The sequence below is a fragment of the Ranitomeya variabilis genome, chromosome 4, assembly GCF_051348905.1.
Source record: "Ranitomeya variabilis isolate aRanVar5 chromosome 4, aRanVar5.hap1, whole genome shotgun sequence".
In the NCBI taxonomy this organism is placed as follows: Eukaryota; Metazoa; Chordata; class Amphibia; order Anura; family Dendrobatidae; genus Ranitomeya; species Ranitomeya variabilis.
Genome location: NC_135235.1, coordinates 696,039,310 through 696,066,360, shown reverse-complemented (window position 1 = coordinate 696,066,360; position 27,051 = coordinate 696,039,310). Strand labels below are relative to the sequence as shown.

The 27,051-nt window shown below is 45.3% G+C and overlaps 1 protein-coding gene across 3 annotated transcripts; it reads right to left on the bottom strand.

The window, feature by feature from the left end:
* Positions 1-927: 927 nt before the first annotated feature.
* Positions 928-27,040, bottom strand: LOC143767705 (uncharacterized). Of its 3 annotated transcripts, none has more exons than XM_077256215.1 (7): positions 26,943-27,033; positions 26,526-26,675; positions 26,217-26,396; positions 26,011-26,134; positions 25,830-25,927; positions 19,942-20,032; positions 928-1,212 (listed from the first exon to the last, which is right to left on the bottom strand). In XM_077256215.1, the coding sequence occupies exons 2-7, from the start codon at positions 26,601-26,603 to the stop codon at positions 929-931; spliced, it is 855 nt and encodes a 284-aa protein (XP_077112330.1). In that variant the 5' UTR covers positions 26,604-26,675; positions 26,943-27,033; the 3' UTR covers position 928. The 3 variants fall into 3 exon arrangements, with proteins under 3 accessions (XP_077112330.1, XP_077112329.1, XP_077112328.1); XM_077256214.1 differs by having other exon boundaries at positions 26,526-26,738; positions 26,943-27,029; XM_077256213.1 differs by having other exon boundaries at positions 26,526-27,040.
* Positions 27,041-27,051: the final 11 nt, after the last annotated feature.

The window sequence follows — 27,051 nt, the reverse complement described above, 5'->3', positions numbered from 1 at the left end:
TTTCAATAAAAAGAATTTAAAAAAAGTTAATTTCTGTATAAAACATTTCCCACATTCTGAATGGAAAAATGCTTCTCCCCTGTGTGAGTTCACTGGTGGATATCAAGATTTGCTTTCCGGCTAAAACATTTCCCATGTTCTGAACAGGAAAAAGGCTTCTCCTTGTGCGAGTTCTTATGTGTAGCAAGAGTTGATTTATCTACAAAACATTTCCCACTTTATAAACATGAAACGGGCTTCTCCCCTGTGTGAGTTATCTGATGTATCTTAAGACCTAATTTCTGTCTAAAACATTTCCCACATTCTGAACATGAAAAGGCTTCTCCCCAGTGTGAGTTCGCTGGTGGCTAACAAGATGTGTTTTCTGGTTAAAACATTTCCCACATTCTGAACATGAAAAAGGCTTCTCCCCTGTGTGAGTTCTCTGATGTTTGATAAGACCTAATTTGTGACTAAAACATTTCCCACATTCTGAACATGAAAAAGGCTTCTCCCCTGTGTGAGTTAGCTGGTGACTAACAAGATGTGATTTCAGGTTAAAACATTTCCCACATTCTGAACATGAAAAAGGCTTCTCCCCTGTGTGAGTTAGCTGGTGAGTAACAAGATTTGATTTCTTGTTAAAACATTTCCCACATTCTGAACATGAAAAAGGCTTCTCCCCTGTGTGAGTTAGCTGGTGAGTAACAAGATTTGATTTGTGGTTAAAACATATCCCACATTCTGAACACGAAAAAGGCTTCTCCCCTGTGTGAGTTCTCTGGTGAATAACAAGATTGGATTTCTGGTTAAAACATTTTCCACATTCTGAACATGAAAAAGGTTTCACCCTTGTGTGAGTTCGCTGATGACTAACAAGATCTGATTTGTGGTTAAACCACTTCCCACACTTAGAACAAGAAAATGTATTCTTTGCTGTGTTTTTTTTTTAATGTTTAAGAAAACATTTTTCTAGGGGAAAACCATTTCCATATTCTGAATGAGGAAATGGCTTCTTTGCATTAGGAGCAATCCGGTTTTTAATGCTTATTTTGGGACTCTGATTTTGCTTAGTAGTCGGTAATGAATCACGTGACAGATTTTTGCTATGAAGGGATGATGGTATATCGGGAGCAATGGAATTCACTTCAACTGTGTCCTGTGGGATCTCAAGATCATCTGATTTAAAAATTGAAGACGTCAGCTGTCCCTCTGATCTCCTGGTACAGTCATCTGCCAAGAATAAAATGAATTATCATTTTTGAATAAAATATCAGTGATCTTTTTATTTTTTAACATTTCTACCTAAACTGTCCATAAAAATAGCAAGTTATGTGAAAATATTGATTTATTTACCAAGACAATGACAGTTCATAGTCTAATAGAAAACCTCATAGGATGGAGCGGTGTACAACTGTTTGTTCATTCTGCCACCCAAACAAGGAATAAAAAGCCAACAATGTTATGTAGGAAAAACTAATACCAAAAAATTTCTTCTCATCCCGCAAAACAAAAGTCCCCACACAGGTCCATCATCTGCCAATGGAAATATCTTAGTTACTTACAGGTAATGGGATTTTACAGAGCCCTTGACAGCACTGAGAGATGGTGTCTGCCAATAAAGGACAGGAAACCTATTGAATAAAATGGTGGTACCTCTCCTCCACATCAGTTGGATTTCATAACATGAGAGGACCTGCAGATAGTTAATAACACAGCAATCACCAATCAACATTTCTTCTTAAACACTCCTATGTAGTGCACACCAACAAGTGATAAAAAGGGAGGGAATATAAGGGTTCTATAAATTCCTGTTACTGGTAAGTAACTAAGATTTTCCCCCTTCTCTCATGACAGCATCACCTGAGAGATTTACATAGACCAAAGTACCTGAGGGAGGGGTCACCACTTGCAACACCTTTCTCCCAAAGGACAGGTCATCAGAAGAAGACAGATTAAGTTGCTAATGCTTATATAGAAGGTAGGAGAGGACCATGGCACTGCATTATATATCCTGTCGATCAACACTTCCACCTTCTTAGCCCAGGAAGTTGCCATGGCCCTGGTGGAATGAGCCTTCAAGTTCTTTGGAACTGGTGTATTACTAGAGGAGTAGACAAAGCTAATGCCGTCCCCAATCCATCTAGCTACGGTTGCCCTTGTTACTTTAAGACCTTTCCTAACTCCTTGGAATTACACAAATAAGGATTTACTCTTTCTTCACTGTTTTGATATGGCTAAATATTGCACCAAGACCCGTTTAACATCTAGCGTGTCAAATCTCTGCTCCTCTGCATTTTTAGGATTGCTAAAGAAAGAGGGAAGAACAATTTCTTGGCTCCCATAAAATATAGATGCCACTTTTGGATGATATGCTGGGTCTGGTTTCAATATACCGTATTTTTCGGATTATAAAGACACACTTTTTTCCCCCAAAATTTGAGGGGAAAATGGAGGTGCATCTTATAACGCAGATACACCTTTCTAGTAACGTTGCTGCAGGCCGCTGGCTGGGATGAGGGAGTGTCTGTCGGTGCTACGGGGGTCTTCGGTGCTGCGGGGGCCCTGCCGACATTTTGTGATAGGACAGAGCCCCCGCAGTTCCATGGTTTCATATGCGGTGGACTCTGGGAAAATGGCCACCAGGGGGCGGCGCATGTGCAGATGGAGATCTCAGCACCAAGATATCAGGAGATTGAGATCTCAGCGCTGAAATCTCATCTCCTGAGATCTTGGTGCCAAGATCTCCATCTGCGCATGTGCCGCCTCCTGGAGGCCATTTTCCAAGAGTCCACTGCATAGGAAACCATGGAACTGTGGGGGCTCTGGCCTTTCACAAAATGTCAGCAGGGCCCCCGCAGTACCAAAGACCCCTGCAACAGCACTGGACACCTGAAGCAGCGCGGCGCACATTGGAGCACCCCCTCATCCCAGCCTGCAGCATTACCCCACTCCTGCCTCCTGCAGCAGCGACCCCGCTTCACCGCAGCCACCACCCCCAGTAAGCAATAAGACACATGGATTACAAGAAGCACCACCATTTTATTTAAAAATATATATATCTATTTTTTTTTTCTTTTTTTTTTTTTCTCTCCTCAAAATTTGGGGTGTGTCTTATAATCTGGAGTGTCTTATAATACGAAGAATACGGTAACTATCTTCCGTGATCTGTGTAAACAAGTGGTTAATTTATAGAGCCTGGAAGTCACTAACTCTGCGGGCTGATCTTAAGGCCACCAATATTACCGTTGTTAGGGTGAGTATCTTGAATGGTAATTTGTCTAAGGGCTCAAAGGGAGAGCTCGTTAAAGCCTTCAAGACCAGGTTTAAATCCCAAGGAGGCATTTTTGGGGCTGGTATCAGTCCAGACCTATTACATTGCATACTGAATCTAATTATCCACCTATCTGCCACTAATTTATAATTACCGTATATATTCGAGTATAAGCCGACCCAAGTATAAGCTGAGACCCCTAATTTTGCCACAAAAAAACTGGGAAAACTTATTGACTCGAGTATAAGCATAGGGTGGGAAATGCAGCAGCTACTGGTAAATTTCAAAAATAAAAATAGATACCAATAAAAGTAAAATTAATTGAGACATCAGTAGATTAAGCGTTTCTGAATCAGGAGCCCCATATAATGCCCCATAATGTTCATGATGGGCCCCATAAGATGCTCCATATTAAAATATGCCCCTATAATGCTGCACAAAAGGTTAATGATGGATCCATAAGATGCTCCATAGAATATTATGCCCCATATAATGCTGCACAAAAGGTTGATGGCCCCATAAGATGCTCCACAGAATAATATGCCCTATATGCTGCTACTGCTGCTGTGATAAAAAAAATAATATGACATACTCACCTCTCGTCGCTGGGAGCCAGGTGCCGGGGTCGCTGCAGGCTCAGGCCCCCGGCACTTGCAATATTCACCTGTCCTCGTTCCACTGCTGTGCACCGCTGTCTTCCGGGTCTCTGCAGTGACTGTTCAGGCAGAGAGCGCGCAATAACCACGTCATCACATCCTCTGACCTGAACGTCACAACCAGAGGACGCGGAAGACAGAGCCCGGCGGTGGAACAGGAGAATATCACATGGCTCACCCTTCCCAATCATACTCACCCTCCTGGCGTAATCCCTGCTTCTCCGATGGTGTCGCCGGAAGCTTGTTCCCGTGTTCAGCGGTCACATGGTACCGCTCATTAAAGTAATGAATATGCGCTTCACGCCTATGGGAGTGGAGTCGCGTCCATATTCATTAATTTAATGAGTGGTACCATGTGACCAGGAAGAGTTGCGGGCGCCGGAGACTATCAGAGAAGCAGGGAAGTGCAGAGACCGCACCGGAAGCAGGTAGGTATGATGTGACAGCCGCCACTCCTGCCACTCCCCCTCCGACCCCCTGGGACAATGACTCAAATATAAGCCGAGAGGGGCACTTTTAACCTAAAAAAATTGGCTGAAAATCTCGGCTTATACTTGAGCATACAGTACATAAGGCTCCTAGAGCTGACACCTGCACCTTAAGCGTGCTGGTGGCCAAGCCCATCTCCATACCTTTCTGAAGGAACTCTAAAATGGCCTTTATTAGAATTTTTCATTTTAAGGATTGCCCTGAACTAGACCATGATTTTGCCCAAGTCCTACCAAACACTCTAGTTGTTACTGGTTTCCTGCTATGAAGCAGGGTAGAGACTAAGGCCGGGGAGAAGCCCTTTTGGATTAATAGCGACCTTTCACACTCCAGGCCGTCAAATGCAGGTCAGACCCCTGAGGATGACAAACTGGGCCCTGCCTGAGGAGATCCAGGATATCTTGGAGGACAAAAGGATCCGACACAGAAATCATGCTCAGCCACATGAACCATGGTCTCTTGAGCCAAAAAGAAGTAATTAGAATAACGCTTGCCCTCTCTTCCTGAATCTTTTTCAATACTGCCGGAATCAACATTTAACAGGGGGAAGGCATAGGCTATGTTGAAGTCCTAGGGAATGTGTAATGCATCCACTGCATAGGGACTTTCCTTCGGATTCAGAGAGCACACGCTTTCCATTTTTTTGGTTTCGCTCGTTGGCAAACAAGTCTATATCTGGCTGTCCCCAGCGTTCCACAATTTGCTGGAATATTACTGGATTCAGTTCTCATTCACCCTGCCTTAGTGTATTCTGACTAAGGAAGTCTGCGCTCTCATTTTCCTTCCTTCTTATGTGCAGTGAGGTCAGTACTAATTGATAATGTTTCACGACTCGAAGAGTCTGTTCTGTCATTAACATCAGGGGACGACATTTTGTACCCCCTAATGGTTGATGCATGCAAATGTTGTCCGACAATTTTAATATGATGCCCCTTTAGATAAGGAAGGAGCTTCACCACTGTATTCTTCACTGCTAGTAGTTCTTTCATGTTCGAGGAAAAATGTTTTTCTGTCTCCGACCAGATTCCCTGAACTATGCAATCTTGGATATGTGCTACCCAACCCTCCGAGCGGGTATCTTTCATGATCATGTCCATAATCTGATAGGACCAAGGAAGTCCCTGTGATAGAGTCTCCAACTCCAGCCATCAGGTCATGGAATTGATAGTCACCCAGAAAGGTGTAATCTTCCCTTCTAAATAGCCCTTGAGCTTCCTTTTCTCCTTTCAGGATGTCCTGCTCTAAGTTCCTGGAATGTATCTGGGCCCACTGGACTACCGGAATACAGGAAGTCATTGTCCCCAGCAGTGGCATTGCCTTCTTTAAGAGTCATAACCAGTCTGGTCACTGCTGCTATTAGGGTTATGACCTTGGTCTCCTTTTCTTACCGTAGATGACACATTTGTTCTCCTGAGTCCAAGATAAACCCTAAGAAAGACTTTATCCTTAGTGGTTCCAGTTTGGACTTTTCAGAATTTAATATCTATCCTAGCTGGTTCTGACTTGCATCACTTGGTGATTGCATTCTTCTATCGATCTGCCCACCACCAAAAAATCGTCCAAGTATGTAATTATTAAAACATTCCACTCCTGAAGATGTACTGTAACCTCTAGAATAATAGAATTAGTTCTTACAGGTAATTCGGTTTCTAGGAACCTTCCACGACAGCCACTTCGGAGTAGTACCAACAGCTAATTTCTCTAGGGAGGGATCACGGCCTGCAGAACACGTCTGCCAAATGTTAAATCCCTATTGAAATTTAGCAGGTAATGTCTGGTGAACGTATGGATGGGCGACCAGTTGGCGGCTCTGCATATCTGCTCTGATGAAGCATTCCCCCTCTCTGCCCATGATGTTGCCATCGCTCGGGTAGAATGTGCTTTCAGAGAGGCAGACAAATAGACTGCTTGATCCAGTTTGCTATAGTGTTTTTTTGCCGCCTTCTTTCCTAAAGGATTTTTTATTTACATCGCTTGGGTGAGTGCCACCTTTTCTGTTTTCTCTGGATGTTCTAATATGAATTACTGCTTGGTTGTGCACCACAGTGCAATAGTTGTCCACGGTTGGTCTGTCTGCCACATGAAACTTTGATTATTGCAGCGAACTGCCCACTTTAATTGACATCAAAAACCATTCATCCTGGTGCCGTCATACTTTCTATTCTTCTATGGACTTTATTATTGATTAGCTTGCTTGTCAGTTTAGCCTCAGGAATCAATGTTTTCATTCAGTGACTGCAAGCAAAGGAGGACGTGCGGGATGGATCTAAACCTAAAGGTAAATGTAAAGCAATCATTCTAGCAATCTCATCTGTATCTCAAGGTCTCAATCTATTGTGCTGCCAGCAACTAGGCACATTGCGTGGATGGGGATAGTAGACCCAGGGGCGCCATCACCACAGGGGGTCTCACATGCAATCATAGGTGATGGGTCTCAGCATGAGGGAAACACCCACACAAAGCACAGTTAGCTTTGGGAGGGGAGTGTCCCCCAAGGGTCAGGCGACTTGGGGTATTGAGGACAGACGAGGAAATGTTTTTGGCTGGAGTGGCCAAAAACAAGCCGGTGGACATCCACCGGCTAGATTTGAGCCACAATGCTCCAAGGGCAGCGTTTGTTACATTCGCTGCTCTGGCCGCTAACCTGACTGCGTCCGAGGAAGCATCCGCGAGGAAGGAAGAAAGCAAGCAGCATCTTGCATTAGCAGGAGATTTGCCAGCATCTTTTATCTCAGACTGTTATTCCGGATCTGATCATCGAGTTGCTGTAAGCAGACCATCATAGATCTGGCTGTGCAGGTTGCTGCTATTGCTGGCTTTAATGCCCCTGCTAAAGATTACCATGTTTGGTTTAAATAAATTTCAGCTTTACTGTCCAGGGGGTCCCTAAGAGTTCCCAGATCCACAAAAGGTAAGGTGGCCTTTTTGGATGATTTTGCTACATCAATCTTAGGGGTCTTCTCCCATAAGCCTGTTTCTTCCTCGTGAAATGGGTTACTGCTTTTTTATGCAGGCAGTAGCGGACCCTTTTTATCACGTCCATTATTCAATGAGCATTTTAATTTTTTTCATTTGACTGGAAATGAACACCTCCATTTCTGTTTTAAACTACCAAACATGTCCTGAACTGTAGTAGGAGTTTTAGAATTTGCAATACTTATGGTTGTCCTAATGGACCATACCCAATTGTCAGTATCTTCAGAGAAAAGGGACCTATTTAACATGGTGAACCTTCATGAACATCACTTACCATTCTGAAGTTCAGTCTAGGGTACCGGAAATTAAGGTAGGATCGGTTCACATGATTATTCTCACCTGGAGGTGTGTTTACCCCTGGAGGTGGTGAACTCATGACCCACCCTGTTCCTCTGGGTAGTCTTTCTGCCTATTGCCTGACTGCCACTGCTGTGTTCCTGGTGACGCTGCTGTGGTGACAGTGTCTGTGGCTGCGGTTCCTGCTGCTGTGCCTTCTCAACCACATCCATGCTTGAAGTTGCTGCAAGGTGCCATCTTCTTGTGACCATCACATTATATATAGGGATAGTCCTGTCACACCTCCGCCGGCACCTCCCTGATTTTCAGGTCATACATAATTCAAATCCGGTGCGCTGTGTGCAGGGAGCCTCAGCCAGCCCTGAGCATGATCAGACCCAGACAGCCGCATAACGTCTGGCTCACTGCGTCATCAGGACATGCCAGATATTACATCCCATCTACTGGTCAGAGCTAGGCAGCCATGCTTTCCAGTGTGCTCATCATCGCGTGTGCAGTCCCTGAAGCATGTCCCGGTTCACTTAGCATGGCGTGCTCCTGCTGCCCCGGCGTGCGCAGACCAGGGACCTCTTGTCAGCAGGAGACTTTTACCAAGAGGTCTCTGCCTGCACCAACGCCCTGGCCAGTAGAAGTATACCCCATCCGGAAGTCATCTTGTCCCTGGACACGCTCTGGACCAGAGAAAATCTTTAGAGTACCGCTCTTCCTTCAGCTCCCTCAAGGACAGGAAACCAACTGTTGTCGAGGAGAGCTAACTCCCATTCATTCAGTAGGTTTCCTGTCACTTGATGGGCAGATACACTTTCTCAGGTGGTGCTGTCAGGGGAGAGGTCATGTAGGCGAAAATAATATTAATAAAAATGTCTACACATCTGACTTAAAAACAAGTCTCCACTCAGGTCCATCATCTCTTAAAAACAGGTTTCCACATTATTAGTGGCTCTAAAAGCTCCTGAATAGCAACATCGCTCCCATAAACCAATCCAGCAATATCCGCTCTCCCAAAAGTCAAATCTCCCCCTCACTTCTGTGCCTTGCAGTGAACCCACACCACATTTGGCATCCATATATTTGGAAATAATACAGTGAGAAGAACCCACTTAATTTACGGTGTAGGTGTCTCCTGGAGCACAATCTGGTTACTATGTGGTGGGTAATAAAATGGTATATTGACATTTTGAATTTTCTCTGTCCTCCTGGTTTTGACACAGCTATATGACTATTCTTCTTGCCATCTCACACCACAGAACAGCAGGTACCACCATGGCATAAGCCTAGGGGTCTCCGTGTAAGTCAAGATCCATGTAGAAGGATTAAAGGATGATGAGCAAGCCAATCCTTGTGATATGGAAAATGGAGTAGATAATGCCAAGCATGTTCATGCCGGACATCTTTTGAGCTGCCACATGACCATAAACAGTGCCCCAATACATTGTTTCTGAAAACTATTCCAGGTAGATCTGTAATCGAATAGCTACATGGCTCTCCTTCCCTGCTTAACCTGCCATGTGCCCAGACAGTAGTGTACAACCATATATAGGGTATTGTGGAATTCAAGAGAATTTGGAAAAACATTTGTAAGGTCCATTTGTTTTCTATTATTCTTTGTGAAAAAATTCCAAAGTTATCACCACATAAAGTGAAACATGTCAGATTTGAAAAATGAGTCCTGATTAGGAACACAAAACTGGCTGTAGTCAATAACTGACTATAGACCATAACATCTACTGAAATTATCAAACTCAACAGTCTTCATCAGTAATGAATGAGTAACCAGTGGTGAAACCTCTTTGGGGTAATTAGAGTATGGGATTTGGTGGCTCTGGCAATTAAACTATCTTAAGGGCCAATATTTTCTGATAGATTAGTTTCTAGACATTCAAAGAGAACTTTTTATAATACTGTAGAGCTGAGGTGTCTTAAAATTAGATCTCGGGCATTTGGAAGTCAATGGAGACCTTTTTTTTTTTTAAAGACTACCAGAGAGTTACAGATACACATAAGTGAGGGAGACCGATCCGACGTCATCAAACTATCATACAGAATGAACCTGTAAAATATAAAAAAATACCCACACTTTGCACTTATTTATGGTGGACCTTTGGAGCTACTGTGTGTCAGTTTTAAAACTCATTGAAAAGTCAGGATAAAGGGAAACTTAGTCATTGTACAGAAATTCACGTGTGTGTGTCCGGGATTGGCATCTGCACCGCCGCAGCTACAGCCACACGTCTGGACCCTGAGAGCAAGTCAAATCACTGCACTCATCTTGTTGATTTTTGCTGAAGTGAATAGTTTATTAAAGATGAAGACGAAACCACAGGACAATTTTTAACGTTTCGGCCACACAGTGGCCTTGATCACAAACAGGTGCCTATTGTGGTAGCATTCCGTCATGTGATATCAAAGTATTCTACTATGTTCATAGGTGGAGACGGCCCCGTATTACCCCAAGTTGAGAGGATAAGGCCTTTAGTCCAGTATACTGTTATCCAGAACAGTGTAAGTATGGTTCTGAGGCATCTGCCAAATACTAGGTTGGCTTAGTTTTATCTGTATATCATTTGACCATAGGATCCGGGACAGATGGAGTGAGAGATTTTGGTTTTAAGGAGCAATAAACTCCGGGTAGTGTAGATCCAATAATATAGAGTGGATGTGTCCGCTCAGATATCCAGCGTCTGAAAGCGTGATCCGGGAGCCTGCGTTGGTGATACCGTGGGAGGCGCCGACACAAGCTGTGTCTTGGAGGTGGTGGCGGCATTGCCGCCATCACCGCCGAGACACAGTTTGTGTCGGCGCCTCCCACGGTACCACCAACGCAGCCTCTGGCATTGCCGCCACCACCGCCAAGACACAGCGGATCACGCTTTCAGACGCTGGATATCTGAGCGGACACATCCACTCTATATTAGTGGATCTACACTACCCGGAGTTTATTGCTCCTTAAAACCTGTTTGTGATCAAGGCCACTGTGTGGCCGAAACGTTAAAAATTGTCCTGTGGTTTCGTCTTCATCTTTAATAAACTATTCACTTCAGCAAAAATCAACAAGATGAGTGCAGTGATTTGACTTTCTCTCCAGTATTGAGGGAGCTTTTGGCTCCGTTCACCTGCACCATCAAACTCCACCTATAGTCGAGTGCTAGCTCTTCGTCTTTTCCATTGGACCCTGAGAGCGTCATAGGCTATGTTGTGAGGCGAAATTGTAACCCCGCGCGTTCCAATTCACCAAACAATTTTGCCCCTATCTATATAATGGGGAAAAAGTGAAAGGAAAAGTGGAGGCAAATTGACAGCTGCCAGATGTGAACAAGAGGGACTTAAAGAATGAGAGCGATGGCGCCAAAGAGTATATACCGTACAGTTGCTAAGGTGGGGCCCAGACATGGGATACTCACCACACACGGAGATATGAACACACACACAAAATGCCCCACACACTACCACGTGCTTGAACAAATATACCACCCTCAGCACACATTTCACCACACATACACCAACCTCGCCACATAAAAGTCGAAACACAAAATGATCCACTCAAAACTCGCCACGCGCAAAATTCGCCACATGCAAAACTAGGCTCATGCAAAACTCACCTCATGGAAAACTCGCCACACGCAAAACTTGAACACACCGAAAAATTGCCACATGCACAAAAGTTGCCTCACACAAAACTTGCACATACTCAAACCCACCACACAAACTCGCCATGCGCAAAACTTGCTGCACACAACTTGCTACACTAACCTGTCACATGCAACTCGACACACAAAAAGTTGCTACACACATGTAGCCACACAAAAGTCGCTACATGCACGTCGCCACACGCAACTCAACTTGACACATGAAACTCGCCCTAAAACACACACAAGTCTGGTATTATCCTTCAAAAATAAAAATCTGATTAATAAGCAGACAAACTACAAGAGCAACAAATGTACCATATAGGAAATACGGCAGCTATCAGCTAATATATACTGCCAGGGAAGAGGGCTTCCTGTTGGCTGGGGATTTATCAGGCTGCCAATAACAACCAATCACAGCTCAGCTTCTATTTTGCTACAGTTATTTAATCTGAGCTCTGATTGGATAATATAGGCAACAAAGGACATTCTAAGTATAACAAAGCTTGTGTGAGGTAATAGCATTCAGTTAGGGTGTGTTGGTGGAAAGGCTGATGTCCGTCACATTACCTCTATGTGAGAGGATATAGAAACTGCCAGTTACAGACTATTTTTACCACAATAATGCCTCATAAGAAAAGGAATTCCATGGCACGAATGTCAGCTGATGCGAAAAGAAAAGCTGCATTACCGGCCAATGAAAAATGTGAAGACCGAGAAACAAGGCTGACATGAGAACAGCAGCTGCTTCCTCAAGAGCCAATGAGTCATCTCAGCAGAGAGAAGGCCAACTTGCCACTAAGAGAATTGCTATTTCTTCCACCAGGGCACAGGAAATGTTTGGAGATTTGAAACATGCTGCCTTTTGTTACCAGTCAGACAAACTATCAGCATAATCCTAAAGTTCAGATAGGAAAAATGGATGTTGTCTGCATGTACTGCAGTGTCCTGAAATGGAAAGATGAACCGCCAGGTTTATGCTGTGCAAATGGCAAGATAAAACTTCCACCTCTCCTGTCACCACCAGATCCCCTAAGGTCTCTGATGACAGGTACCAGTACAATATCAAAGCATTTCTTGGACAACATCGGAAAGTACAACTCCTGCTTCCAAATTACATCATTTGGTGCAACAAAAGAAATGTTTACAACAGGATTTATGCCGACATTTAAAGTTCATGGACTGGTTTACCACTCAATTGGCTCAACCACTGGACAGATCACCTGCCCAAGCAACTTTTGATGCATTGTGACTTCCATTGAGGGGTTGAAAGCAAAGGTTTTTCCAAACATTCAACTCCACTTCAAAAATTCTGGCTGGCTGTGTGAAAGGGCTATTCTAGCTCTCAAAAATGACAGTGTTACGGAACTCCTCAGCACCCAGAATATGTTGTGCAGTTATATGTATGTATAATAGGTTCCATGTGAGATGCATGTCCCTAATGCATCAGCCCACAGGCTGCGCCCCTGGGCAGAGGGGACAAGATATCCCCCTTCTGACCTCCCCCACCTTTGTAATTCCCACAGTAAATATCGGCAGGCTCCGGCCCCCTGCGGCTATTGTAATGTATGTCTGGCCTGCCGCTTTTCAATTGGCCTGCCCTCTGTATTTGTGTGATATATTCTGTGTCCGGTGAATAATGTGTTGTCAGACTGGAAATACGTGGGGAAGCAGTGAGGTTTTATATGCGCCCATGTAATCAAGGAATTCCAGCCAGCGTCCTTCATTCAGACTTCAGCCAAAGCAGAGTGGACCTCTTGAAACACGGGGTGGTACTGAAAAAGGTACCCCAGCTCGGCAGACCCCATTACACTGGTGGCAGACAGCGGGATGTGATACCCCTTCTACAGGAGGAAAGGAATGAATGGAAAACAACTACCAGAAGTTAAAGAGGACTACATTAAAAGATCTGGTGGAAGCCCGAGGGTTAATCGCCAGCAACAAAACAAAAGCGGATTTGATAGCAGCCATCATGGAACACGACAGTGCAGTGCCTCCCAATGTGAACGTGGAGGAGACTGAATTCCAGAGTGAGGTAAAGAACAGACTGGCGTTCTATGGCCCAAACCCTGCAGTAGAGATCATACGAGAGGTGATGGCTGATGTGCGTACTGATTTGAAGGAAAAGATGGCCGAGCGGACCAGGATAGAGCTAGCCAAGATGGAGATGACAGAGCGGACCAAAGTGGAGCTGGCCAAGATGGAGATGGCAGAGCGGAGAGAGGAGAGTCAGCGAGCAGGGGGAGCTCTGGCCTCCGACCAGGTACCTTCAACAGTAAGCCACAAAAAGATCCAGTATAATGCCTTCCGACAGTTGGGGGAGGCAGAGGAAGACATTGATGGCTTTCTGTAGGACTTTGAGCGGCAGTGTGCCCTTCATCGAGTGAAGCCGGAGGAACGGGTTCAGATTCTGGCCAGCAAGCTGACAGGCCGGGCAGCGGACGCCTATCGCACGGAACCTCATGAGGACTGTATGGACTATGAGCGGATCAAAGAAGTGATCTTGGCCCGGTATGCGCTGACACCAGAGGCATACCGCCAAAAGTTCCGCGGACTTATAAAACGAGTAACCGATACCCACACTGAATGGGCCTGTAAATTATGGCGGTCACAGCTACAGTGGGTACAAGGGAGCCAAGCAACCACTAAGGAGGACGTCCTCCAGCTCTTGTTAGAACGATTCTTTAAATGGACTAAACCCCGAGACACAGGAATGGCTTCGAGACAGGCGGCCAACGACTCTGGAGGAAGCTGCTCGTCTGGCCGATGAACATCATGATGCCAGGAGGCCTCAGTTGTCCGGATGAAAGATGGTCACTAGGGGTCCGCCCATGGACTTAGAGGACCCCAAACCACCGAAGATTGTAGGGGGACCAGCTAGAAACCCGGCCTACCACAGTCCCCCTGGGGCGCGATGCCACACCTGCCGTCAGCTGGGCCACCTGCAAAGACAATGTCCCAACCGGACTCAGCATACCCAGTGGCCAAACAGCTACCTTCAGCCGGGCCGCTGTACACTGCTACCAACGCGAAGCTGACCCGGCACTGGGGGCTACGACTAACCAAGGGGTGGAAGAGATGGAGGAAGTGCTGCATGAAGTAGACCCCGAGCAGGCAGCCCGGGCAGATAATCAACAGCATCGACAGGTCGTGTGGGTTAATGGGAAACGTATGCAGGGACTAAGATTCCGGGGCAACTTTGACCCTTGCGAAGCCTCATCTCGTCCGAGACCAAGAGAAGATGAACCAGACAGTGGCAGTTCGTGTAACAGGGGGAGCCATACATCGACTGCCCACTGCCAGGATGCACCTGAACTGGGGAGTCGGGGATCGCCTTGTTGAGGTCAGCTTGATGGAGGATTTGCCTGCAGACGTCTTGCTGGGAAATGACTTGGGGCCCATGGTGTCTGCCTTCTCGGTTGCCCCTCTGGCTGAGACATATCCTGTGACCACCCAGAGACAAGCTAGAGCCGCGGAGGCGGAATCACACTCAGAGGAGGCCCAGGTAAGACATCCCAGCCCTACACGTATTCCCATAGCCAGACACATTTCTTGGGCCACCCCAGATGAATTTAAGAGGGAGTTACTTGAGGATCCTTCATTGGAGGGATATCGTGGGAAGGCACAAGAGGGGAGAGGGGTACTGGAAGAAAAACAGTTTGTATGGAAGCAGGGACTCCTCTACCGGATCACAGAGCAGCACCACACAGGGACGAGCCCCACTATAAAACGACAGCTGGTAGTTCCCAAGAAGTATAGGCAGGAGTTACTGCGAATCTCATGACATACCCTTGGCCGGGCACTTCGGCGTCAGTCGCACCAGGCATCGTCTGACACAAAACTTATTTTGGCCGGGGGTAACCTATAATGTTCGTCAGTACTGCCAGACCTATGACAGTTGCCAGCGCATTGGCAAGAGGGGAGATCGATACAAGGCCAAATTACGCCCCCTCCCTATTGTGGAGGAACCATTTAGCCAAGTAGCGGTCCATCTGATAGGGCCGTTAGCCAAACCCAGTCCGTCAGGGAAAAGGTATAAATTGATAGTGGTAGATTATGCCACACGGTATCCAGAGGCGGTTGCGTTACCTAACATACTGGCAGAGACGGTGGCGGCTGCCCTGCTCCAGGTTTTCTCACGGGTTGGATTTCCCCGGGAGATTCTCGGACCAGGGTACCCAGTTTACAGCAGAGGTGACCAACCAACTGTGGAAGCTGTGCGGCGTAAAGTCCATTAGAAGCGCCCCGTACCACCCGCAAACCAATGGGTTGTGTGAACGCTTTAATGGGACGTTAAAACAACTCATTGGGACTTTTACCAGGACCTACAGGGACTGGGAGAAATTCTTACCACACCTCCTGTTTGCCTATCGGGAGGTGCCCCAAGAATCCACGGGGTTCTCCCCGTTCGAACTGGTATACGGGAGATGGGTAAGGGGACCCCTAGACTTAGTGCTAGAACACTGGGAAGGGGAGGGCATCATAGAAGGGGTACCTATTGTACCCTATTTGCTGGAATTCCGGGACCGCCTAAAGGAGGTGACCCAGGCTGTACGTGGGAACATGCAGGTGGCCCAGCGGCGCCAGCGCGTATGGTACGATCGGAGGGCCAGAGAGCGCACCTTGGAAATAGGACAGAAGGTACTGGTGTTAGAGCCCACTAGACAGAACAAGTTCCAAGCTGTATGGCAGGGGCCCTACCAGGTAGTGGGGATAAATAGCCGACACCACCTATAATGTCGCCGATTGTGACAACCCCAGGGTTATCCGCATGTTCCACGTGAATATGCTGAAGCCCTATCGGGAGCGCCCTGAAGAGGTAGTGGCCATCTGTGCACCTGTAGCAGAGGATTTAGCTGGACTTCCCTTGCCTGATGTCTTAGGGCAGAGGTCCCCAACGTTTCTGACCTTGAGAGCCACATTCAGCTCTGACAGAGGGTCGTGAGCCACATTTCAGCTCCCGCCCCCCTCACAGTAGTGGCAACTAAAGCCCCCAATACAGGCATAATGGTAACCAAAGCTTTTCCACAAAAATCAACCACCCCAAAGCAAAATGCCAAGATCCAGTCCAGGGATTCCTACAATACCCCCCATTCAGTATTCTCCTATAAAGTACTCCAAAGACACTGTCACATCCGGCTTCAAACACCTATTCTGACAGGTGGTGTCATCTTGTCTCCAGCGTACCATACTTAAATCATCTCAAAACCCCTAAGACCAGTTCATGTGCATCCAGATCTGCTCTTCTGTGCAGGGCTGATCACAAAATTCTCAATTTTCAGATGTGCTCTTCATACCTGTTTGCTATAACTGAATCTAATGCACCAAGCTGACAGACAGCCGTGAGCCACAATTCATGGGACCGCGAGCCACATGTGGCTCCCGAGCTACAGGTTGGGGACCCCTGTCTTAGGGGAAAGGACTCCGTCTAAAACATGGGACCAGGTACACTTGGGTGAAGGCCTAGGTCCCCGGGAGAGACAGCAGGCGGAGGAGTTGAGGCAGCGACAGAGGATGTTTTCGGGGAGACCAGGGTACACTAGCCTGGCACAACACAAGGTTGAGACCCAGGATCAGAACCCCCCTGCGACAACCCCCCTTCCGCGTCCCTGAGTCTGTACGAGAAGGGATGTGACAAGAGATACAACAGATGTTGCGTTTAGGGGTCATTGAAGAGTCAGATAGTTCCTGGGCATCCCCCGTAGTGTTAGTGCCCAAGAAGGATGGGACTACACAGTTTTGCGTAGACTATCGTAAGCTCAATGAGAAAACAGTGATGGATGCGTATCCCTTGCCACGTGTGGATGAGTTGTTAGACCGGCTGGCGGGGGCAAAGTATTTGACCACCATCGATCTATGCAAAGGCTACTGGCAGATTCCCCTTAGTCCTGACGCTATTCCCAAGTCGGCATTTGTCACCCCGTTCGGCTTATTCCAATTTCGAGTTATGCCATTTGGGATGAAGACTGCCCCGGTGAGCTTCCAGAGGCTGGCTGACCGGCTTCTGGATGGTCTCCAGGACTATGCTTGTGCCTACCTGGACGACATCGCCATCTACAGTGCGACATGGGAAGAGCATCTAAATCACCTAGAGACAGTATTGGACAGGATCCACAAGGCCGGAATCACCCTGAACCCAAACAATTGTCACATGGGCAAAGCAGAGGTTCAGTATTTAGGGCATTGGGTGGGAAGTGGGAAACAGAGACCAGAACCAGCCAAGATTGAGGCCATAGCCAAATGGCCCACTCCACGCACTAAAACCCAGGTCATGGCGTTTCTAGGGACAGCGGGGTATTACAGGAAATTTGTTCCCAATTACAGCAGCGTAGCCAAGCCCCTCACTGATCTGACCCGTAAGAACCAGCCCCGCCAGGTAACCTGGACCCCAGAGTGTGAGGAAGCCTTCCGCCAGCTAAAGGACGCCCTCACCAATACCCCTGTATTGGCCGCACCCGATCCAACTAAACGTTTCCTTGTTCACACAGACACTTCTTTGTTTGGATTGGGGGCAGTACTGAGTCAAGTCGGGACGGAAGGCCAAGAACACCCGGTAGCTTACCTGAGTCAGAAACTACTGCCCCGTGAAGTAAGCTATGCGGCCATCGAGAAGGAGTGCCTGGCGGTAGTATGGGCACTCAAAAAGTTGCAACCATATTTGTATGGACGACCACAATCCCCTAGTCTGGCTTAATCAGGTCTCCGGAGACAACGCCAGATTACTGCGGTGGAGTTTAGCCCTACAACCTCTGGACTTCACCATCCACTACAGACCCAGCAAACAAAACGGTAACGCCGATGGACTAAGTCGACAAACGGAACTTGTACCAACCCCATAAACTTCGGTCATCCCCAAACCGATCCGTTAAGGATCAGACTGTGTATGCCGATCGCGTCGCTGGAAAGGGGAGCCGTGTTACGGAACTCCTCAGCACCCAGAATATGTTGTGCAGGTATATGTATGTATAATAGGTTCCATGTGAGATGCATGTCCCTAATCTATCAGCCCACAGGCTGCGCCCCTGGGCAGAGGGGACAAGATATCCCCCTTCTGACCTCCCCCACCTTTGTAATTCCCACAGTAAATATCGACAGGCTCCGGCCCCCTGCGGCTATTGTAATGTATGTCTGGCCTGCCGCTTTTCAATTGGCCTACCCTCTGTATCTGTGGGATATATTCTGTGTCGGTGAATAAAGTGTTGTCAGACTGGAAATACGTGGGGAAGAAGTGAGATTTTTTATGCGCCCATGTAATCAAGGAATTCCAGCCAGCATCCTTCATTCAGACTCCAGCCAAAGCAGAGTGGACCTCTTGAAACACGGGGTGGTACTGAAAAAGGTACTCCAGCTCGGTAGACCCGGTTACAGACAGCGTCAACAAGATCAATCTTCAAATTCTAAATCTCCTTCCAGGTGTGTGCACAACCTACAAGTCAGTGGATACAGTAATAGACCCTGCTTAAGCATTTTATCCAACTGAGATCCTCAATTCCTTGGAGCCACAAGGACTTCCTCCTCACAACCTCTTTCTAAAACCTGGAGCACCTATTCTGCTATTGAGAAATTTGGATCCACCAAAAGCTGTGTAATGGAACAAGACTCTTGATTAAGAACCCATTTCCACATGTAATTGAGGCAACCATTTTGACAGGATGTGCCACAGGGGAAGATGTTTTCATTCCAACTGATTTGCCTTTTGATTTAAAAACTCCTCCAGTTTCCTGTTCGACTGGCATTTGCTATGTCCATCAACAAGGCTCAGAGACAGTCCTTGAAAGTAGTTGGAATCGATTTACAATCTCCATGCTTTTCTCATGGTCAACTTTATGTGGTCTGTTCAAGAGATGGAACAGCCAAAAATCTGTCCGTCTTTGCACCTGAAGGAAAAACTAAAAATGTCGTTTATCAAAAGGCTCTCGAATAAGTAGTAGAAGATTACTTCACATTACTTGGCCAATTTAGTTAAATCTGTGTGGAATATCTCTGGTGTTGAAATATATGTTGTGAAATGCTTCTATTAGCTTATTTTTGCCTTTTAATAATTACATTTCTATGTATTTGTTTTGTGGTTTTTGTGTGTAGAATACATTTTTGTTAACACATTCTATTTTGCTAACAGCAGTTATTATCCCGGGCGAAGCCGGGTAGTACAGCTAGTTCAATCATAAAACTGAAGATTGGCTAGAAAGACTGGACCTGGTCTTGTAGGGACCATATGATCACATTCAGCAGCACAGAAGGGAGAGAAGGGAGATTCATCCAATAAGATATCAGGGTTATAGGAAGCCAACAGCATCATTACCCTCCGCTTTCTCTTACTGGCCCATCATAATATTTTTCTTCAAGTGATTTTCTAACTTGTCAGCACATTCTACGTACGCTGTCATTTGACTTTGTAGTTTACAATTCTGGGCAGGTAATGGTCAGCGTCTTTTTACTTCAGTTGGATCTACCAGGTTGTAAGTTCTTAAGAAAAGGGCATTCAATACCCAAAGTCATTTGAACAGTTTTGGGTGGTTGACTATGCCGTGGTCTAGAAGCAAAATGGCGACTCTGGAGCGGCTACACTACACCACTGAAAGCAGCCACAGATGGTGATGGAAAAGAATCTGTGACTTCTCTGCATTTAGTGGTTAATACTCACCTGGGTAGTCATATGCAAGAAACTCCTCTTTACACCGCTCATCACCCCTCACATATGTCTCTGTAGTATTAATATGGGTCAGATCTTCACCCTGAAATAAATATTGTGAAAGTCACAGACAGATGGAGAAGTCACATCTATGGTCAGCTCTAATCCTGCCATCTCCACCGTTCTCATTACACTGGTCAACACAAAAATATCATTAGCAAAGGTAATATGTCTGTTTTATGGAGTTTGATGTGCTGATTCCAAAAATATGCTTAGTTTTGCTCTATCACAAATTTTCTGAGATAGAAGTATTTTTGTTATTACGTTATTTCTGCATTTTCAATGTATGTGGTTTTTCTATGTTATTCCCATTTCTTTGTTTGTCTTACTTAAATGTGAATTCTCTTACAGGAACATCATTAGTAAAGGTTTTAGTAAGTTTTATGGGAAAGATTATTGACAGTGCAGTCAACCAATGACGGCTTCTCGGAAAGTCACATGTTATGGGGAGGAGCTAACTTATGAGTCGGTAAGATTTGAGTCAGTCAGAAAAGGATGTGATGGCAGCAAGGACTGGTATGCGAAACTGACAAGAGACAGGCCTCTACAGGGATCTGAGCCCTGCCACAAGGAGATAGAAGGGAAGGCAGCGGAGAGCCGCCATTGTGAGGATTTTCACTCTATTTCTGGGAGGGCAAGTCACCTCAGAGGGAAGAAAACAGCTCAGCCACTGAGGTTTAACTGAGTGAGGGTCTCCAGAGAGAGAACCTGAAAGCAGCCAATATCACACTGAGAAACTAGCTGTCTGCAAATGTTCACCTGTAAGGAATAGGCTGACCCAGTTACTTCACAACTGTATATAGTTATCTACCAGATTACCTCCAGTAAAATCAGTTCTAAATAGAAGCTGCCTCTGTCATCTCTGGGGAAATATCTACATACAGCTCTGGCTAAAATGAAGAGACCACTGCAAAACTTTCAGTTTGTCTGATTTTTCTCTTTATAGGTATATTTTTGAGTAAAATGTAAATTGCTCTTTTATTCTATAAACTACTGACAACATGTCTCCAAAGTTCCAAGCAATGCATTTTGTATTTATTTTCTGAACATGAGAAATGGCCAAAATAACAAAAAGAAAAAAAAATGCATTGCTTGCAGACCTCAAATAATGCAAAAAAAAAAACAACAAAAACCCAAGTTCATAATCATTTAGAAATAACAATACTAATGTTTTATCTCACGAAGAGTTGAGAAATCAATATTTTGTGCAATAACCATGATTTTTAATCGCAGCTTTCATGCATCTTGGCATGCTTTCCACCAGTCTTTCACACTGCTTTTGGGTGACATTATGCTACTCCTGGTACAAACATTTAAGCAGTTCTTCTTTGTTTGATGGCTTGTGACTCTTTGATTTGGGAGTGGCTATTTCTTGGTGCTCTTGCTGGCAGCTTGTGTCAGTGATAGTTTAGGGCTTGCTGGGGCTGCTAACCTGTTAAACCCCAGTGTTCCTTTTGCCTCTGACTTCGTCTCCTGTCTCCCATCTTTGCTGCCACATATCTGTCTGGCTTTTGACCTACTGGCTTACTCTGACTCCATTCTCTGTCTCACATCTCCGGTACCTTTGCTCCTGGCTGGTTCTGACCCTTGGCTTGTATTTTGACTACAAGTTCTGTTTTCCGCTTTAAACTACGGTACTCTATTACGGACCGTTACTGACTTAGCTGGTTTTGACCACTCTGTCACCACCTGGTGGCACGGTGCAGTGTGCACTGGGGTGCAGTGTGCACTGGGCTGCGGTGCGGCAAGTGCAACGTCTTTTTCTCTCACCCACTCCCCCTCATGGAGTCTGCACATACCTGCATTGCTGCAGTGTGACACAAACAAATAAGAACTGCTTAAATGTTTGTACCAGGAGTGGCATACGGTTACCCAAAAGCAGTGTGAAAGACTGGTGGAAAGCATGCCAAGATGCATGAAAGCTGTCATTAAAATCATGGTTATTCCACAAAAATATTAATTTCTGAACGCTTCCTGGAGTTAAAACATTAGTATTGTTGTTTCTAAATAATTATGACCTTGTTTTTTGCATTATTTGAGGTCTGCAAGCACTGCATTTTTGGTTATTTTGACCATTTCTCATTTTCAGAAAATAAATACAAAATTTATTACTTGGAACTTCGAAGACATGATGTCAGTAGTTTATAGAATAAAAGAGCAACTTACAGTTTACTAAAAAACATACCGTATATACTCAAGTATAAGCCGAGATTTTTCAGGCTGAAAGTGCCCCTCTCAGCTTATACTTGAGTCATTGTCCCATGGGGTTAGCGGGGGGGGGGCGGCAGCTGTCACATACTCACCTGCTTCCGGCGCAGTCCCTGCATCTCCGATGGTCTCCGGGCGCCGGCAGGTCTTCCTGTGTTCAGCGGTCACGTGGTACCGCTCAATAAAGTAATGAATATGGACGCGACTCCACTCCCATAGGGGTGGAGCCACATATTCATTACTTTAATGAGCAGTATCCGGGACCGCTGAACACCGGAACAAGCTGCCGGCGCCGAGACTATCTGTCAGTGAGAAGCAGGGACCGCGCCGGGAGCAGGTGAGTATAACGGGGAGGGTGAGCATTGCGCGATATTCACCTGTCTCTGTTCCACCGCCGGGCGCCACTCCGTCTTCCGCATCCTCTGGCTGTGACTGTTCAGGTCAGAGGGCGCCATGACGTGTTTAGTGTGCGTGCCGCCCTCTGCCTGAACAGTCAGAGAGCCGGAAGATGGAGTGGCGCCCAGCGGTGGAACGGGGACAGAGCGACGAGAGGTAAGTATGCCATTTTTTTTTTTTAATCGCAGCAACAGCATATGAGGCATAATCTATGGAGCATCTTATGGGGCCAGAATCAACCTTTATGCAGCATTGTAAGTGGCAAATGTTTCTATGGAGCATCTTATGGGGCCATTATTAACCTTTGTGCCACATTATATGGGGCATATTTTTGTATGAAGCATCTTATGGGGCCCATCATAAACTGTATGGAGCATTATATGGGGCGTATTTTGTATAGAGCATCTTATGGGGCCCATCATAAACTGTATGGAGCATTATATGGGGCTCCTGATTCAATATGGATATTTAAAACCACTTAACCTACTGATGTCTCAATTAATTTTACTTTTATTGGTACCTATTTTTATTTTTGAAATTTACCAGTAGCTGCTGCATTTCCTACCCTAGGCTTATACTCGAGTCATTAAGTTTTCCCAGTTTTTTGTGGCAAAATTAGGGGTCTCAGCTTATACTCGCGTATATACGATACCTATAAAGAGAAAAATCAGACAAACTGAAAATTTTGCAGTGGTCTCTTATTTTTTTGACAGAGCTGTATTGTCGGTCGGCTCATCACATTTTTCTTTAGTTTGTGACCACCATTGAACTGAACTTACTCTACTGTTTGATCTGATTTAAAGGAGAAAAATGCCCCGACAGTGTATCAATCATCCGAACAGATTCTGCTATGTGTGTTGTTCTTTTATACCAAAAGGCCAAGTACGTTCAATCACTCATGATATTAAAAAGATGTACCATATGTACTTTCAGTGTCCACTCGGTGATCAAATCAAAAACTGGGCCCCTCATGTGATATGCTCAAGTTGTTCAAATGGTCTTCGTGACTGGTTGAATATGAAGAAAGTGACTATGCCATTTGCTCTTCCCATGATTTGGAGAAAACACAAAAATCATAATAATGACTGCTACTTTTGTTTTGTCAAACTGAAGGGATTTTCTACAAAGAACAAACATAAGATTAATTACCCTGAACTTGAATCTGCGTTTAGGCCAGTTCCACATAATGGAACCTTGCCAGTTCCTGTACCACCATTGTCCAGATTGGATGAAAATGAAGTAGAATATGAAGACTATGAAGTTGAAGCTACTGGCGAAGACATGGAGACCTCAAGTCAAGATGAATATGTACCTGATGGAGCAGCCAGAACGCTGTACTCAACATAAATTAAATGATCTCATGAGAGACCCTTCATTGTCAAAAGATAAAGCTGAACTTCTTGCATCTAGGTTGAAACAGAAAAATCTTCTTCATGATGATGTCAAAGTGTGTTGTTACCGAAACACTTCAAAAATTTTTATTTTAGAAGTAACACTTTAACACAATTGTTCACAGTTGATGGCCCAATGCTGTACTGTAACAAGGTGAATGGCCTCTTTGAAGAACTGAATCAAGAGTATTTTGTAGCAGATTGGTGATTGTTTATTGACTTATCCCAGAGAAGTTTGAAAGCAGTGTCGCTTCACAATGGTAATATGAAACCATCAATCCCCATTATTCACTCATGTCATCTTAAGGAAAGTTATTAAAATCTGTCAGTTGTTTTGTATGCTATACAATATAAGCATCATGAATGGAATATCTGTGGAGATTTGAAAGTGATTGGTCTGTTTATGGGACAGTAGAAATAGAGTAGAGCATTATGTTCGTAGTGATTGGGGACAGAGAAACATCTATGTTCCAGGTAGAGACGATGTTCAGCATAATCCTTCAGTTGCTCCAGCAAAAATCTTTTTTTCTCCACTACATATAAAGTTGGGATTGATTAAAAGCTTTGTGAAAGCCATGGCAAAGACAAATTCACAAGGGCTCCAGTACGTTTCATGAAAATTCTCCAGCATTTCACCAGCAACACTGAATGAATGGGTATTTGTTGGTCCTCAGATCAGAGAGGTTATGAGTGATGATGTGTTTTAAGGAACTCCGAATAATAAGGAATTGAGATCTTGGAAAAGCTTCATGTGGATCTGTGAAAACTTCTTATGAAAACAAAAATCTCCAGAATATATTGAAGGTGTTGAGGAACTGCTAAATGCATACCAGTGTCTTGGATGTCGCATATCTCTGAAGATGCACTTTTTGCTTTCACATTTAGATTTCTTCCCTCAAAATTTAGGGGATGTAAGCGATGAACAAGGCGAGCGGTTTCACCAGGACATTAAACTAATGGAACACCGCTACCAGGGTTTTGGGAATGACTTAATGATGGCAGATTACTGTCGGATGTTATATAGGGACAACCCGGAAAAATTGTATCAACGACAGTCTAATGTCAAGCACTTTTAATTTCTGCTCATATTTTGGTTTCTATTTTGCATATGAAATTATTTTGGTTCAATAAAAACTGTTTTGTAAAGTGAAGCATTTTTTTCTGATATGTAGATTACTGTTTTCTTAATGTCGCCAGTATATTTCCTATACCTTATAATAATGACGCTGCTCCATGGAAACTATACGTGCTATAGAAAAACTATACACATTTTTAAAATCAGGACAAAAAGATGATTCAGAAAAGGACAATGTCACTGCTATGATTACAAAGAATATTTTTTTTGTGTCGACCTGTGTTAGGCTAGGTTCACATTGCGTTAGGGCAATCCGTTTAGCGCTAGCGGATTGCGCTAACGCAATGTTTATTTAGGGGCCGCGTTCAGGGGTCGTGTTAACGTCCGCGCTCTCGCAGATCCCCGATCTGCGAGAGCGGGGAACGGACCTCGGGCGCGCCGCGGACGCTGCAAGCAGCATCCGAGGCGCGTCACAGAAGAACGGCACATCACTAGCGCGAGCCGAAAAAGGCACGCGCTAGTGATGCGCTGCAGGCGAAATTTACATTGCTGTCAATGGGTGCGCTAACGGACCCGTTGCACGGCGTTAATTGCGACATTTTCGCCGTGCAACGCTGTCCGTTAGCGATCACCCACTAACGCAATGTGAACCTAGCCTTACACAAGTATAAAACATGTACTACTGGTGGATAAAACAAGACTGAGCACAAGACCTTCACAACCATCTACACATCATAGGGGAGATCTCATGACACCTTCTCTCCATCTACCTGATGATCCTGAGGAACATTGGGATCTTCTTGGTTACAGTCCTGTGGAAGAAGAGGATGGGGACATCTCTCTGGTGTTGTCCTCTTACTGGATAGATCTGGAGGAAACACATACAGGGACTGAATTCATTCTTTACATACAGATAATTATAGGCTGTATGTACTTAGTCCTGTCTATTACCTGGTGATGTGAGGGGCTGGGGAACCTCCATCATGACGTCCTTGTACAGATCTTTGTGTCCTTCTAAATACTCCCACTCCTCCATGGAGAAATAGACAGCGACATCCTGAGACCTTATAGGAACCTTACACATACAATGATACCGTCATCCCCCGATCCCTTCATAGTGTTACTGTATAATGTCCCAGCATTCCCAGCAGTGTCACCTCTCCAGTCAGCAGCTCAATCATCTTGTAGGTGAGTTCTAGGATCTTCTGGTCATTGATGTCCTCATGTATCAGTGGGTGAGGTGGAGGCTCCGTGATTGGGCTCAGGGGTCTTCCCCATCCCTCAGACACAGGGTCCTGACAGCGCTCACTAGAGGTCTTCTTCACCACTGTGTAATCCTGGTTATGGAGAGACACATTAATAAATCTCACTACAGACATTTCCAGAGTCCTCACCTCTCCAGTTCTGTCCATCTGTTATTCCCATAGATAAGAATGATGTAATGTGACGTCATCAGAATCTCTCACCTCTCCAGTAAGCCGGACGAGGATCTCTAGGGTGAGGTGTAATATCCTCTCCGCCATCTTGTCTCTGTCCATATTCATCCTTGATGGGTAAATCAGGAAAATTCTCTTATATAGAAGATCTTCACTGAGAGGATCCGATATTGTAGGGACCTGAATGAGAAGATGAGCCGAGGTTTCCAGGATTTTTCTTGTGGGAATTGGCTGCGATATCCCCTGTGCAATATATTTCTAGTATTAATGCGCAAGTAATGGGGAATCACCACATCCCTCCACCCGCAGAGCCGCACTCCACATAGGGAATAATGGAGCCTCCATAAAGGGGCACTTTTCCGTGTTTGTCAGAACTGTCCGTGGATTATTAGAGGGGATAGTTTCCCCCCAATTAGAAGGGACACCTGTGGATATTGGGGTCTTTACCTGCTACAGTTCTGGTGTGGAGCCTATAGAGAATAATGGAGCCTCCAGCACCGACCTCCACCCGCAGAGCCGCACTCCACATATATGGCTGCTCTGTGCGCACAGGACC

Bases quoted from the DNA above. Each gene is read 5' to 3' on its own strand.
- LOC143767705 (XM_077256213.1), bottom strand. From the start codon at position 26,603: ATGAATATGGACAGAGACAAGATGGCGGAGAGGATATTACACCTCACC. The intron at 20,033-25,829 runs GTAGATGGAGAG...TATTTATTTCAG, and splicing joins ATGTTCCTCAGGATCATCAG to GGTGAAGATCTGACCCATAT. The intron at 1,213-19,941 runs GTGAGTATTAAC...TATTCTTGGCAG, and splicing joins TCTTGCATATGACTACCCAG to ATGACTGTACCAGGAGATCA.